Below are 16576 nucleotides of genomic sequence, written 5' to 3'. Positions count from 1 at the left end.
GTACTTCTAAGGGTGCACACGAGAAGCTTGGCGCTGTGGGCTTCTGCCTGCTTTTCTCCTCAAGGCACCACTTGCTGCTCCAGCTCTAAATAATAAATCTGAAGGATCCTCCCTCTGGAATGCTGCCCCTTGGGAATGATGCTGGTGCTGGGGATGTTATTCAGACTGCGTACCCAAAAGCTGTTTGAATAATGTCTTTGCAGAGGTGGGAGATCTGAAGCAGAAAGCTTACACCAAGAGCTGGTGTTTTGTCACTTCTGAGGATTTCTTTTGGTGTCAGTTTTAACCCATGCAGACTCTTGAATTGCAGCCAGCCACCATGGATGGATAACTGTGCTTTAGCAGTGGGTTTGGATATGTGAAAAGTACTGTCACCATCTGAAAGCCTAAGTGGAACTGAGAGCTGGCCACATGTTTGCTAAGATTTGGCCAGAGAATGGATATAAAATCATCATCTGGGCTGGAAAAGACTTTCAAGATTATCAAGTCCATTCCTTATGTCTTGAAGAGATTTATGGCATTCCTATAGAAACCTTGTTTGGGAGCCATCATTCTGAGAAATGGCCATTATGGAGATATTAGTGATGATGAAAATACTTTTCTATGGAAATGAGATTCTGGGAGGTGCATGCATGGCCAGCAACTGCAGGGTTGGAATGGTTTTGTGGCATCACTCCTGTTTTATTTCCTCATTTCAGCCATGAGCTGCTCCTCTGAAAACAAAACCACTCCATTTCTGCAGGTAAAATTGGAGCATTGCACCAAAACCTGAAACGATGAATAGACACAGTAATTCGTAACCATTGCTTTGGTTGAGCTTTGGAATGGGCTGCAGTCCCAACACTGGTGGTATTTAAGAGACATGTGGATGGGGCCTAAGGGGTTGGTTTAGTGGTGGGATTTGGTAAGTCAGGTTTGTGTTTGCACCTGGTGATCCTAAAGGTCTTCTCCTGCCTTTGACCCCAGGCTCCCACTGCCATTTGGGGCCATGAAGTCGCCTGCAGCCTACAGCCAAGCTGAGTCAAACCTCATTCTGCTCTCCCATCCACAGACTCCTTCCCATCTGGACTGGGTCTCAGCTGGCAGAGCTTGGGAATAGCTGCCTTCCCTCAGAGGCAGTGGGGCTTAGATTGGCTTAAACCAGTCGTGAAGCTACGCCCAGCTCTCTGTTTTTTCCCCTTTCTTCCCCCTTCTGAACAACTTGTTTTCATGAAACATCTGCTGCTCTGGCAGATTCTTGCGGTTAGAAATATTCTGGAGGCTTTCTTTGCAGAAGTGCAGCTGCCTGTGTGTTCCTTATCAGCTCAGCTGAAGGTTTGCTGTCAAATGAGAGCATTTTTGAGGAGAAAATGCTTGTGCTGGCAGCGTGGTTTTGTTACAAAGCAGAGGTTTATGTGTGCAAGAACATATGCGATTCTACAGGTAAAATATGCTTCCTGGATGGAAATGACTGAGGGTTATGAATTGTTTCTGGGAACTGATGCTATTGCATTGTCTCTGCCATCTTAACGGGGGTCTGGAACTCTTCCATTCATCTACCACGAGCCCAAATCTCTGCTTTTGTTACCAAAGCTTTTTAGTGATGCCACATCTTGCCTTCAGAGTGCTGCTGAATTGTTGTTTCATCTCCTTGATAGAGGTTGGTGGAGCTCATCCTCCACAAAGATCAAGGTCCTGTTGTCACCCTGAAGTGAACATCCATGTGCCAGATAGCCATCAGCCTGCTCCTCAACATGGGGGATCGTGACAGCTGGGAGAGGTTGCCCAAGGACTGGCAATTAAAAAAAATAATCATGCTACAGTCTCTACCACAAACAAAACCCAGTGGTACACAGCAATAAGATATGGCATGGTCTTTAAAACTCAAAAAAGTTTTCTTGGACGTGCTTTTGTAACCCAAACTATCTAATGCCACAGAATCATAGGAATTGGAAGGGACCTCTGGAGATCGTAGAGTCCAACCCCTGCTGAAAGCAGGTTCCCTACAGCAGGTTGAGCAGGAAAGCATCGTATTTCACAGTACAGTTGTGGCACTCGTGTCATTGGTGAACGATAAACACGCTGCTTTTGCATATGTAACCTCATTTCAGTCATGATGTTCTGGTAAATATCCAAAGCTTTCCGTATGATAGCTTTTCTCTTATCAAAAATGCTGGTGTCAAACAGTCTAATCCAGCACATGTTTTATCAGAGCTGTCACCCAGTGCCAAGATATATCCACAAATGACTGTGACACCATTCAAACCCATGCCAACCCCATGAATGAATGCACCTGGGGATGTTCTTTGCATACCCACAGACCTTTCTTCTGCATCAAATTGGAATCATTCCTCTTTTGGCATGAGCACACCACAGACTGTTTCCCGTCTGCAGATGTGGGAGCTGCAGATGTGGGGTACCATAGCTGCTGTTGCTGCTTCTCCCTTTGCTTCACCTGTGGTGGAGTCGCAGCTGCCCAAAATGCAGCTCTCTAAAGGACAGCTTTGTTCCCTGCTGCAGAAAGCTGAACACACAGAGCTTTCCTGGCTTTTCCATGCAAAGCACAATCCAGTGAATTCTTGGCTGTGGTTCTTTTTTTTTCTTTTTTATTTTTTTTCCTGCATTTGGGAAAAGGCTGCTGTTTTTGAGTGGATAAAACAGCATTTTTGGCTGGATTGTTGGCAATGCAGTTTTTCCACTTTGGAAGTCAGCCTGTCTGCTTTGCTGGCTGATGCTTTAACCTCTTCCATGCAAAAATGTGTTGTGGTGCAGTTTGCAACTTGGTCTTTGGAGTGACTGATTTGCACATCAGCATTTTTTTCAGTCCTAAAGAATTTTTTTTTTCTTAATTTAATTTTTCAAGTGGTATGTGTGTGATTTTTCCTAAGTAATGCAGAAATTACATTAGTTCATAGAATCATAAAATCACAGAATGCCCTGGGTTGAAAAGGAGCACAATGCTCATCCAGTTCCAGCCCCCTGCTAGGTGTAAGGTTGCCAACCACCAGACCAGGCTGCCCAGAGCCACAGCCAGCCTGGCCTTGAATGCCTCCAGGGATGGGGCATCTACAACCTGGAGCATCATCACTGATTAACAGCTCTGTCCTCAATTATATTTGATGGAAAATAACTTATTTGTGTGGGGGATCTTGCATTTCTGTGGCCATTCCCAGTGCCAAAGGGCGTTAAAAGTGCTTCCAAGCGAAGGTGATAGAAAAAAATTAAATGAGAAATTAACTTTCCAGAAGAAGAGAAATTTAAGTGGGGAATCTGGACCACAGGAAAGTTTTGTCTGATCTCTCCTGAAGACCCTTTGGTGAGACTGAGGCCCTCAGTGATGTGTCAAACACAAACACTGCCCATCCTTCAACTATTGAACAGAAATTCCTTAGTGAGGTACATTAATCCTGCTTTTGATGCTGGTGCCAGCAAAGCACCCCAGAAGATGTTAAGGCATGTGAGGGATGAGCAGGGCATCTGAGACAGCCAGCATGGCTTCACCAAGGGCAGATTGTGCCTGACCAATCTGGTGGCCTTCTATGATTGAGTGATGGCATTGGTGGACGGAGGGAACTGATGTCATCTACCTGGACTTCTGCAAGGCCTTGAGATGATGGGCACCAAATCCTTGTCTCCAAATTGGAGAGAGATGGATTTGAAGGGTGGACTGCTCAGTGGATAAGGACTTGTTTGGATGGTTGTTGTCAATGCCAGAGGGTTGTTATCAATGGCTCTATGTCCAAATGGAGGCCAGGGATGAGTGGTGGTTCCCACCACTCCATATTTGAGTCTGGTACTCAATGGGTCCATATGGGGTCTGGTACTCTTAGCTGGGATTGAATGCTCCCAGAAGTTTGCTGATGATGCCTAAGTGAGTAGTGCCGTTGATATGACAGAAGAAGGGATGCCGTCTGTAGGGACCTCCATAGGCTTGAGAAATGGACTCGTGAACCTAATGAGGTTCAGCAAGGCCAAGTAGAAGGTGTTGTGCTTGGGTCAGGGCAATCTCAAATAGAAGGCACTGCACTGGATGTCATCTACACAAAGACTTTTTTGTCATTACAGAACAACAAGAGTGCATGAAAATCCAAAAATTGCTCCTAAATGTGAGACTTGCAACCTACAGCATTAAGAGGAAAGGGCAGATGGAGAGGGCAGTCTACAGTTTGTTGTCTGTGGAAGTGGGTAAAGCTGGTATCTGCCTGTAGGCTGTGCCAAAGCTGGGCCTTCTGGTGTTGCGAGCATAGGCATCGCCTCTGAGCATCTTGCTTTCCTAAGCAACTGCCCAGTGAAGCAGAGCTCCTGCTCCAGGCTCTTCTATGAAATGATATTGGTACTGGATTTACCTGGTCAGGCACAAGTCACTGGTTGGGGTGTTACATAGACTTCTTGAGGCCAAAGAATGTGTGACCTAATTGAAATAGCTCGGTGAGCTGCAAGTTTTCCCTCATGGCAGTAGAGGAAAGGGGGAGAGCTGTGTGCTCTGTGCAGTCACTGATGCAAAACCCCTCAGCTTTAGCATTTTTATTAATTACAGAAATATCCCTGTGAGACACAAGAGTTTGTACCTGCCACTTATTTCACTTGGTTTCTATAAGAAGAAATACCCTGAACAAAGGCATGAGGAACAGAAATCTCTCCAAATAAAAATCTTGGGTAGGGTTGAGGTTTTCACAATACACTACTTTTTCCAGTTGGAAACCTTTTATGCAGTGCTGGTGGGGCTGCAGTGTGCAGGGCAGCCCTGCACATCGCTGTGATGTGTGTGGCAGCTTAAATGCCTCCTGGAGCATCAGATGGACTTACAGAGTCCGAATTTGTCAATGGTGGCAAGTACACGGCAAGCCTAACATGCCTTGGATGCTGGATGTAGCGGCTAACGTGCATGGAGTACATACACCTGTGTTTTGACTGGGAAATCACCAGGGTATGGAATTTCTGCACTCTGAACCATCTCCCTGCATATGAGGGACTAATCTTTTTGAAGAGTCCACCTAAATGAGTGTGTGGATCCCACCTGGAAGTGGCTTTGCTGCCACCAGCGCAGAGCAGGGCTGTGATACAGCTAATCTCAGCTTTAATGGGAATGAAATCTCTCTTAATTCTTTCTGTTTGGATGGAAAGAAAGTTCAGCCTTGTGGAGAGGGAGCAAGAAAGGTGGGCAAGGGCGCAGGAGGAGATTCAGGCTTCTGCTTCTTGGAGGGATGTGAGCTGAGCTCGTCCTTGGCAGGCACAGGAACCTGCTTGAGCTGGCAGGTGCTCTGGAAATGGAAATATTTTATCCAGCCTTATGTAATGCAGCAGCATGTCCAGAGATGAGTCCCCTGCAATTTTCTGGCCCGCAAGGGATAATTTTCTGCTTGAAATCTTGGCCTTAGTTGTGAATTTCCTTGCTCGTGTGGAGCGTGTGTTCCATGTGATTTCTGTATACATAATAGCTGCTGCTTGAACTTCAGTAATTTAGGTAAATTTGTTTATGGCTGTTGGATGAGTAAGAGCAGAAAATCTTTGTTCTTTGAGTTGTATAAATACATGCAAATACACCCTGCCCTACTGGGTAGCTATAGCAGAGGAAGGGGCTGCAGATCCTCCTCTGCATCTAACTGAAATAGGTAGTAAATGCATACTGTGGGGTTGAAGAGTAGATAGGACTGGAATTCATATTATTGGGGTTCCTGGCTTCCTTTGGTGCCTCAGTTTCAGTTTTTATTCCTAAACGTGGAGAAGCCTCTGCAGTGTGGATTGGACTGGCTGTAAATAGTCATGAATGACCACACATGGCACTAAGCCTGCTCTGATTCAGGGCCAGTGGTCTCTGACTGTGGCTGGTAAGCAGAACTTGCCCATGAAGCCTTCTGATCCCTCCTGAGGCTGCGGGAATTGATAATCCATCAGTGGTGAGCATGATGGGCTCAAAAGCCTCTGCAACTCAGGAGGGACTGAGATACTACAGGAATGTAGAAACAAGAAGATTATTTCTGTTTTGTTCTTCTAAAACAAAGGCGTTGAAGCTCTTACGCCTTTTAGACAGAAGAGATTTTTGACTTTGGATGAGGGTTGCTCATGTTCCCTGAGGACGAATTATCTGGTGATCTGGTGTGCAGAGGTTGGCACACGCTGAGGTCAGCTGAGTTAGTCTTGTTCCTTTGAAGTCTTACGCTTCTCATGGGCCAAAACAACTCGGGCAAAACCATCAACCTTGGAGTCTGCCCTTGTCAGGCTTAGAAATGAAGAGTTATCCTCAAGCAAAGGAGTCAAGAGAAAAGCACCAGATGTTTCATCATCTAAAAACCTTATTCATACTTGAGTGTTTTGGGCAGAGACTACAAAGACTTGCTAGTGTATAAGGTAGCGAGGGACATGCAGGCTAGAAGTTGCCTCCATGTGAAGGAGAAACCAATCACTTCAAAGCCACTAATACCTTCTGGATGGTTTTTGCCACTTATTTGATACTCAGATTAAGCTTGGCATGGTCTGAAGTTGTTCCAGGGGAGATTCAGGTTGGATGTTAGGAAAAAATTCTTCTCTGAAAGAGTGGTGAGGTGCTGGAATGGGCTGCCCAGAGGGGTGCTGGAATCACCGTCTCTGGAGGTGATCAGTGAATGTTCAGATGTTGTAAGGGACGTGGTTTAGTGGGGAAATATTGGTGATAGGTGGATTGTTGGACTGGATGACCTTGGGGGTCTTTTCCAGCCTCGGTGATTCTATGTTCAAAGCCGGTCAGAGATGGGGAGCAGCCCTCTGTGCCCATCCAAGGTAATGAGTGAAAAATTGATAATTAGTTCAGAAGGTAAAGAGGGCAGTGGTGAACGCTGTGGAGTAAATGGAAGTGAGTCAGGAAAAATAATAGATGAACAAAGCAAATTCAGGAAGAGGGCATCACACTGAGGAATAATCTAAAATGTGTGCAAACAGTATTCCCTAAAGCATGTATTTACTGCAGGGAGACTCCTTGCCTTATGAACAGAAGCAGATAGGAGTGTATCTCCTCCATCAGCTTTGCAGTTTCACACTTAGAGGCAGTGAAAAGACCATGGCAGGGTAAAGCAGAGGGCCAGGTCCTGCTGACCATGAATACAGAAAGGTCTCTGTAATTGTGACCCTGGGTGAAGGGTAAGGACTATTGGATCACACTGGTTCTCCCTGCGTGAGGTAGGCAGCCCGCAGCTTCTACATGTCCTCTTCTTGGCTGTTGAGGTTGGATATCATGAAAAGTTCGTTCTCAGCGTGGTGAGGCACAGGCACAGGCTGCTCAGTGAGGTGCAGGGGTCTCTGTGCCCAGAGGTTTTCAAGAAGAAGGTAGATGTGGCACTGAGGGATATGGTGTGTGAGCTGTGGTGCCACTGCAGGGCCACCTCTGCTGGTGCTCACCCAACCCAAACGCTTGCACCCCCCTGCAACTGTGTGCCAGCCTTGAGCTCTCCTCCTGCTTCATGCCACGGCAGGGCATGTCTCTGGCTTGGTTTGTGACCACAGTGGTGATTTAAAGAGATGCACTGGGTGAGGAAGGCTGGTTGAGGTGTGGATGAACACGCCACCCCTGCTCTTCAGCTGCGGTCCCTTGTGCCCTGAAGCACAACAGTGGTACAAGGCTTAGCCCTGTGCCTGCAGAAAAGGACAACAACAACAAAATAGGGGAAAAAAAGAAAGAAAAAGAATTCTATGCTTTAAAAAAGAAAAACAGAAAAAAGGTAATGTGCAATGTATTGCCAAGAATGGAGAGAGGGCAGAGGTTGAGGCACACCTTCCCTGGGGACAGGGAGCGACTGAGTCAGCAGGAAAGGTCACTCTGCCCAAAGGCTCTGGTTGCAAAGAAGGGGATTTCGTAAGGGAAACTGCTGCAGTGTTTTCATGTTCAGTGCTGACAGCGTGGTAGCTCAGTGTGTGCACGTAGGAGCAGCAGTTCTTGTAGATGGGGGGCATAGGGCAGCGATGGTCAACCCCAACTGCCCTCTGAATTTCTTATTTGTCCTTTGGTTTCTTTCTCCCCCCCCAGTTCTCTGATGTCCACTGCTCCCTCTTTAGTTCTGGCATTTAATCTCTTTGTCACACTGTTTGTTTTCAGTCCCTGGCTTCTCTTCCAGCTCCAGTTCGGGGGTCATTATCACATATGATTAGTCTTGGAGCCTAACGAAGGGGATCAGACGTAACTCGAGGGTATGTCTGAGCCACTTAGACTTTCTGAGCTCAAAGATCTGCAGAGGAAGTTTATTTTTAAGGTTCCTGAGAAGATAAATTTGAATGTTGGGTTGTTTGGGGTACAAGTAATATAAATGAAATTGCTCCAGGGTAGCAATGCCCTCTGGGATTTGAAGAATCCCAGGGATAATTATCCAGTGCTGAGTAAGTCTCAGTAGTCTTGAAATAGCTTTTAGTAGATGATCACATTTTTCTTTGTGCTGGCTGGTCTGAAAGCTGGAAGCCATACATTAGCATTTAGCCTTGATTATAAGAGGAGCATCAACACATTCTTAACACTGCATTACCCAGGGAAAGCCACGCATGGAAGCACGAAACTCTTATGTGAGATAACAGCCCCAGGAAACAAACAAGCATATTTGAAAGCCTGCTTTCTGAGGTCCCAGGGCATGGTGTTGGAGCAAGGTGAGGTCCGAGCATCCTGAGGGCTGCTCCAGCTGTGTGCCTGCACTCCAGCTCAGTGGTGACGTGGCTGTGCAGTGACTCAGCTGCCCCTCCTGACTGTCAGCCGGCGTGATGCAGATCATTAGTCACTAATTGGTGTGGATAGCCTTTTTTTAGGCTCCTGAAGAAGCCAAGGGTCTCACTAACCACGTGCAGATGAATTGGTCTCTCACCTTGCCAGCCTTTGGGTCCATCAGGTGATACACAGAGGGCTGTTTTGCTGTGCTGTGTCAGGCTGACTCAACCTTGTAAGCCATATGGGGCTTGACAGAGGACAACAATTCTCTAATACTATTTTTTTTTTTTTCTCACCACCCTCCATCCCCTGTGCTTCTCATCTTTGGTTCCATCTCCACATCCATAACCTCTGTGTACCAGTAGGTTGGGTACCACGCTCAGATACCCAGCTGTGGATCTGTCTCTTTACCAAAGTCTTCTATGCCATTATTGCTGAGGAAAGGGGTTAGCAGTCTTGAAGACAGGTTTTTGCCACCAGCTGCAATACCTGCACTTTCTTGAAAACCCTCTTTTCTGGCTGTGGCACCAGCAGCACCCTTGGGTGAACTGGAGAGGGGCTGTGGGTCTGGCATCGCTTGCTTGGCTGCAGCAAGCTCTACATCTGTGCTTGGTCCTTTCCATGCTCTAAGCAACCAAAGGAAGCCCTGTAGATCTTCCCCATGTAGGCAGCCCCACACTTGTCCTGTGGCATTGCCAAAATGCTAGTGTGAGCATCCTGGCAAGGGGTTGCACAGGGATTCTTGTGGGCGTGCTATGTTCCCCTTCACCTCTTCTACCTTCTCTGCCCATTTGACATTTATGCCAAGCTATTCTCACAAAGTTTTGCTTTGGCTTTATTTTTATCCAATTTCCTAGTGCTCCCCCATCCCAGCTCCACATGCCCTAGGCTGAAGGCACCTCTGATGACTCACAGGATGGCAGGAAAGCCAGAAGCAGGCTGAAGCCGTGCAGTTGGTGACGTTGCTGGAGCTGTGTGGACTCTGCCTATGCGGTGCCACCACCATAGGACAGGCTTGTGTCCCTTATCTGAGGAGTCTGGAGAGACCATGTGCTGGGAAGACCTTTGTTGTGATAGCTGGAGGAATAAAGTCCAGGGGGAAAGGAGGAGCATTTCCCTGGCGGGAAGGAGTCAAAACTCAGAGCTGTCCCGCAGCAGAGCTGCACAGCCAATGTGAGGACACCACTTCAACCACTGCTTTGCTTCACGCTTCTCACTCTCCCTCTCTTGCAGCTGCGTAAATGAGTATGGAAGATTATGATTTCCTCTTCAAAATTGTTTTAATTGGCAACGCCGGTGTGGGGAAGACCTGCTTGGTGCGACGCTTCACCCAGGTAAGGTTGGGCACCTGTTGGGTGGGAGAGTGGATGTCCCCACCAGCACTGCATCTCCATGGGGGGGAGTTTGTTGTCCGTGCTCGTAGCCTGGTGTAACCCATAGAGAGGTACCAGCACGAGCACTGCATCAGTACTTGGTGCTGTACGTGGTCCTGCTGGGGCTCTAGCTGTAAGGACCTTCTGGTGCTCTCTCTATAGACTTTCTCATTCTCATCCCTCTAGGGTAGGCCAAACTGCTGCTGCACAGAACTGTCCCTAGAATTGTTCATCAGTAGGAGATTAATTAATTTGGTTCCTGGGCTATCAGCCCAGGGTCTTCTGTTAACATCAGATCCCCTTTAGGGGTTACACCTGAAGAGTTAATGGGGACACTGAATGAATTGAAGCAGTGTGAAATGGTGCTGGCAGCAAAATGAGACCTTGTGGCAAAAATCTGTGCTCCCTGTATTTGTGGCTTTACACATAGCAGCTCTCAAAGACCTTTTAGTAACAGTGCAGGATGGTGAGACAATATCTGCCTGGTTGCTGACAGTGAGTCAAATGCAGAGCTTTCGGAACTGCCTTTGCTTTTTTTTGTGATGGAATAGCAAGGAAGGAACCAGGCATCTGTAATTTGGGCTCAGAGTTTGCATGATGTACTATAAAATGCAAGTTATGTTTGCTTTTTTTTTATTTTTTTTTTAAACTAATAATGTTAAGCATGCTCTCTGATTGCCTGTACTAACTGATGGCAGCGAAGCTGCTCAGATCAGAAGGGTTAACTGCAAAATCTGCTGCTGCTATTCCTTGCACCTTGGCAGTGTTGCTGCTGCTGTAGGGGATGGCTGTGCCCCAAAACCAACACAGCTTTGCAGGCTGGGACACCAGAAATCAAAAAGCTCTGCTAAGTTCTGTTTGGTTGGCTGTACTCCTCCCTTCTGGAAGCTGAACTTCCAGCTGCAGGCTGTGCTCTGGGAGCAGCATCCAGCTGCTCGGGAGCTGCTGAGGGTGCCCTGGGCACTTCTCTTCAGGTTCCCATTTCTTTCAAGGCAATGAAAAATTGGATCAGAGAGCCTTTCCCTTGCTTCTGTGCATTCGGAAGAGGCAGAAGGTATTTTCCCCTCTCCTTTTCCCTTTGTGTGTTATAGAGCAATAGAACACCCCAAGTTGAAAGGGACCCACAAGGGACTGCAACTCCTGGCTTGACACAGGACCACCCAAAATTCAAAGCTGGGGAAATGTCACTTTTTGTTTAACTTCCCATAAGAGGTGGCAGTAAGTTGTGTGGCTTCATCCAGTGGGTGGAGTGGGGATGGGTCAGCATGCAGAGCTCTCCAGACCCAGTCCCCACTACCTGGAGCAGCAGAGAAAGCAGTCACACCTTTCAGTGCAGCTCCTTCAAGGGTGTTCTATGTAAATGATAGAAATAAGTGTCTGGGGAACCGGGCAAGGGAGAAGCAGGGATGGGGACACCCAGTGGGAGTCTTGCCTTGCTGCAGAACTTGTTAACAAAACTTTTCTTTCAGGGGCTTTTCCCACCAGGCCAAGGAGCCACGATTGGGGTTGACTTTATGATTAAAACTGTGGAGATAAATGGTGAAAAAGTAAAGGTAGGAACATGATGGTTTTCATTATAAACTCATATGGTGGCACGATAGTTTGGCTTTCTTGCTTCAGCCCTCCTGCTGGATCTTAACAGCGGATCTCAGGATCTTAACAGTGAACCTGCTGTAAGGAAGAACATGGAAAGGGGAGATCTTGCAAAGCTTGTCTCCCACTTTGTTGAGTTGCAGACCTAAGAGGAGTGATGAGATCGCAGTACTGGTGCTTTGCTCAACAGGTTGAAGCGAGCTCTTTTACTCTCCCAAGTGGGGTGTTTGCAACCAAATCATCACCTTGTCCTCTGCTACCTTCAGAAACTAGCCAGGGTATCATTTGGCAAGGAGATGGGTGAAAACACACTGGGGTCCAAGCTAATTCTTTACTGGGAGCTGTGGTTCAGTTCCAATACCCAAAGATGCTGACTGGTGCTTCTTAAGTCATTTGAGATTTCACCAGAGCTATTGTGGTGTTCAAGACCTGTGAAAAGAGTATGAACCTCCTGTGTCACAGAATCACAGAATCACAAGGTGGCCAGAGTCCCTGAGCTGCTCCTGGAATTATTTTTCCTGTGTTAAATACCTGTCCATGAGTATTGAGCTGAAGAACACAATTTTTTTTCCCTTGCTGCCTTCATCTTATCTAATGGTGAGCGCGTGGGAGAGTGGCAGCAGTGTGACAGTGGCTGGCTGTGAGATCGAGACCTATCTTTAGGCTTGTGGGAGTGGTGGGATGGAAACAGTGCACTTAGGCAAATTTTCAGTCCTGCAAATTTTTCCACCTGTGTTTTAGTGCAGAGTTTTGTTTTGTTTTGTTTTGTTTTAAGTAGAAAGTCATGGAGGTGGAAGTCAGTTTTAAAAGCACTTTGCTGCTTGAGTAGCTGTACAGACTTATGGCAAGTGATGGTCCTTGACCAAGAGACCTTCCAGCCTGAGCAGGTGGAGGATATCATCTAGTCCAACCCCTGCTTAAGCAGGCTCTCTAGAGTCGGTTGGAAAAAATGAAATTGAGTTCATTTGTACCTTACCTACCTGCCATAATCCAGCTGTCTTGAGACTCTCCTGGTCAATGGAGGAAGAAAGGCAGTTTTGGAGGAAGGCTTTCCCATCTGCTGCAGGCAGTTCCCTTCCTAGTTGCCTCTCTGCTGCCATCTGTGTGTCCTGCCGGTGCAGATGGAGCCCCAACAGCTTTGCTTCTGTCTGAGGTCCAGGTTTTGAATGACTGAAGTTAGTGGAAGTCACCAACGTTGAGTCTTGCCGAAAGGCAGAAGGATTCCTGTTTGCCTCTTGCATTAGTGCAGGCAGGGAGGTGAGCTTGTAGATGAGGTTTTCTGAGTAAGCAGTGCTAGTAAGAATCAACATATAATGAGTGAGAAAAGCAGGGATGACTCACAGCATGGAGTGGAAAAAGTGACATCTCAGTGCAGTGAGGCACTTCTGTGAGCTCATGGAGCTGTGCCCAAGCCATGAGTGCCTCTGTGCCAGGCAGCGTCTCCTGCAAAGCCACTGAGATCCAGAGCCATGCACCAAGAAGGTTTTCAGACTTACAAATAAATGTCTTGGAAAAATACTCTTTAGCTTTTAAAATTACATTGCAAAGTCAGTGGAGAGGGACTTGCTAGCTTGAGTCATATGTAGGACATTTCATATGGAAGGCTGCTAAGGGTCGCTGGTAGATACCCCAGGACAACACTCTGCAGTTTAGGGGTTTTTCATCTATCTGATCATTTCTGACAGAACTAAATACACTTGCAGCATGTGCTCTGAGGGGCTACACAGCTGTGATAGTAATTGCAGTGCCAGTCACCCATAAGCATCCTCACCACTACAAACACAAGGCTCTGCTGCGTGCACCTGTGATCCTACTGCACTTCCCTATGTGCAGAAGGCTCAATGTATGTGCAAAATGCTGGGGCAGAGGGAAGCATCAGCTGCCTCTCAGGAAATGAACATCCAGGTAACTTCTGCAGGTGGAGTCAGCCCTGGCCAACAACAAACCATCTGCCACTTTTGATTTCCAGTCTTACCTTAAAGCAGTGTGGTCAAGCCTTTATCTGCTCACAGACTGCTCACAGAGTGCAAAGCATTTATCTACTGAGTGTAACCACTAGGCCAATCTGTAGGTGTTTTTCCTACAGAATTAACTGGACAAGAACTGCAACAAAGTTGTCAGTACTTTTTCCATCTGTGGAATTAGGAGGCTGGTTTGTTTTGAAGGGAACTCGTTGGCTATGCCTAGAGATTAAGCACAAGGCTGCCAGGAGCTGGAAGCCAGCAACAAATTCCTTTCTCTGCAAAAATGTACTTTTTCAAAATCATACCCCACACCTGAAAGCTGCTAATGAGGGCTCTTGTTTCAAGCTAATGTATTTGTGATGAGTAACTGACATAGTTTGACTTTGGAACTGGGCTAGAATAAGGCTTCCTCTGTTGTGGGCTGCTGAATATATGGAAAAAATCTCAACTACTTTTAACTTTTTCTTCCCAAACTACACAGGGTTCTGTCTGGAAATCAGCCTTCCACATATTTAATTCCAAAGAGGGGTGCTTAAAAAGTAGAAACTGAAGCAGAGCAATGTGCTTTTATGCAGATATATGTTCATTTTGAATGCTTTTCTTTGCTGCCTTTTTGAAAAGTTGTGGTTTTGGTGACAAACCAAAAGCTGTCAGAGGGTCAAGTTATGAAAATGGTCCAAGTTCGATTCATACAGGGAAATGAATGTTGTTTTTCAGAGCCTGGAGAACTTGCCAAGCAGCGGTTCAACTCATGACCTCTGAGCTGTAGTGAGGGATCACACTGATCACGTTGGGAAGGGAGGCAGCCAGCAATGGGGTGGGACCTCAGAAGGAAATGTGTTGGATTCCCTAGATGAGCCTGCAAATCTCAGCTGGTGGTTTCCACCCTCCAGTGCATCATCTCGGGTTATATCGCTGACTCTCAAAGCTCAAAGAGAGGCTTTCCTGTGGCTGCTGGGACAGACCCTGCTGGGGGTCGGACCGCAGAGCAGGAGGAGACTTTCTGCCTGCATCGCATAGGCCAGCAGCTCTGTCCCCATGAAAGCCCTGTGAGCGCTGCGGGGGGAGTCGGCAGCAACGCCAGCTGACTTTGTGCCTTGCATTTCAATCTGCAAAGGCAGAAATGGAAACAAAAAAAAAAGGGCTGGGGGATGGGAAGCCAAAGGGGAGAAGAGCAAAGCACTTTCTCAGCAGTGGCTGTACCCTGAAGGCGTTTAGGTCAAAACAGCACTGCTAACAAAAAAAAACCCAAAAAACCGCAACCAAAAAACGTCTTTAAATGATGTTTTTTCTCCTCTCCTTCTTGTGCCAAAAGCTGCAGATCTGGGACACGGCAGGACAAGAGCGGTTCCGCTCCATAACACAGAGCTACTACCGCAGCGCCAACGCCTTGATACTCACCTACGACATCACCTGCGAGGAGTCCTTCCGCTGCCTGCCTGAGTGGCTGCGTGAGATTGAGCAGTACGCCAGCAACAAGGTCATCACTGTGCTAGTGGGTGAGTGGCCTGAAGGGGGGCGAGCTGCCACCTGGGGTGCTTGGTGACAAAGAAGTGGCGTCTGCTTGATGCTTGAAGCAACGCGGCAGGTCTTGCTGCCATGCAGGGCTGTGGGTTTGTTTGGGTCATTCCTCCTGCAGATGACCCCAAGGTGCTGATGGAGTTGTTCAGGACTCTACAGCTGTTTGTCAAAGCATAGGTTGGAAAAGACCTCTAAAAGATCGTCTAGTTCAGCTGTCAACCCATCCCCACCATGCCCACTAACCATGTCCCCCAGTGCCACATCTCCATGGCTCTTGAACAACTCTAGATGTCTCAACCAGCTCCCTGGGCAGCCTGTGCCAATAAGTTATCACTTTCTGAGAAGAAACTTTTCCTAATGTCCTATCAGAACTTCCCCTGGGGCAACTTAAGGCCATTCCTTCTTGTCCTGTCATTGTTACCTGGGACAAGAGGCCAACTGCTACCTTGTCACAGCCTCCTTTCAGGTCTCCCCTGAGCCTCCTCTTCTCCAGACTGAACAATCTCAGTTCCCTCAGCCACTCCCAGTAAGATTTGTGCTCCAGATCCTTCACCATCTTTGTTGCCCTTCTGTGGATGTCCTGTCTCAAGCCTAATGCTACTTCACGCAGAGGTGGATAATTCCCATGGATTGGTCCCATAAAGCACTGAAACACTGGTTGTGTAGCTCTGCAGAGCTAAGAATGGGAACTTATCCCTTGTGACTCCCAGGCCAGATCTCTCCGTGTAATTGAGGATCTGCTCAAGCTGGGGATGTGTGCAGGCTGATACTCCCCACAGCTGTGGACAGCAGAGTCTTGGCTCAAATGTGGAAACCAGCTCAGGATGCAATAGCAATCTTAGTATTCATGGATGAAGCAGAGATGAAAAAGTGGGTATTTTTGCATGGATTTTAGGGAACCTAAAAATAAATACTGAATGTCATGTTAATCTATAGCAGCTTCAGCTCAAGCTGAAACAGACCTCAGGCCATCTGTCTGCTACAAGCAAGGTGAAGGGTATTTTGCTTACCCATGCTTCTCCATGCTCTGCTTTTATATACCTGATAGTCCAGGACTTGACTTTTAAAGGCCCAAGAATATATACAGAGAAATGGAAACGTAACCTGGGTAAAGCCAGAAAGTTTCATACTGCAATGCCATTACTTCTTTAGTTGTTTGCTGCTTACAAGAAAAATCTAGAGCATTATAAAATATGTTCAATATGTCTTTAAAGATCTTTTGAATTTTACATGCCCTGATAGTATTGCAAGTGAGCCCTGGGATTTAAGGAGCTTCCATGCAAGAAACTCATTACACTCTATAAGAAGAGTATGGCTCATGTACAAATGGAACAGAAATAATTAATGACTAGCAAATGTATGCATTAATTTTTAGGGAACATTAAGTTAATTATCTGTATCTGCTGTATGAAATATAAATGATGAGTGCCATAGCACCCACTTTGAAGATGGTAACACCCATTAACTGCTTTGAGTGATAATTTGTT

At 46.8% G+C, this 16576-nt stretch overlaps 1 protein-coding gene across 6 annotated transcripts in view; it reads left to right on the top strand.

Annotated features, from left to right (window-relative positions):
• The window catches only part of RAB30 (RAB30, member RAS oncogene family), a 45973-nt gene that overhangs the window by 19696 nt on the left and 9701 nt on the right, over nt 1-16576 (top strand). For all 6 annotated transcript variants that reach the window (XR_007376060.1, XR_007376061.1, XR_007376058.1 and 3 more), the window contains exons 2-4: nt 9872-9972; nt 11481-11564; nt 14884-15067. Coding sequence is in view for 1 of the 6 variants with exons in the window: in XM_048940307.1 (XP_048796264.1) it covers nt 9880-9972; nt 11481-11564; nt 14884-15067 (361 nt within the window). In the remaining 5 variants the exon portion in view is untranslated. The remainder of the gene's footprint in view (nt 1-9871; nt 9973-11480; nt 11565-14883; nt 15068-16576) is intronic.

This window comes from Lagopus muta, chromosome 1, assembly GCF_023343835.1.
Source record: "Lagopus muta isolate bLagMut1 chromosome 1, bLagMut1 primary, whole genome shotgun sequence".
NCBI classification, from domain to species: Eukaryota; Metazoa; Chordata; class Aves; order Galliformes; family Phasianidae; genus Lagopus; species Lagopus muta.
This window is presented reverse-complemented; position numbering and strand designations above follow the sequence as displayed.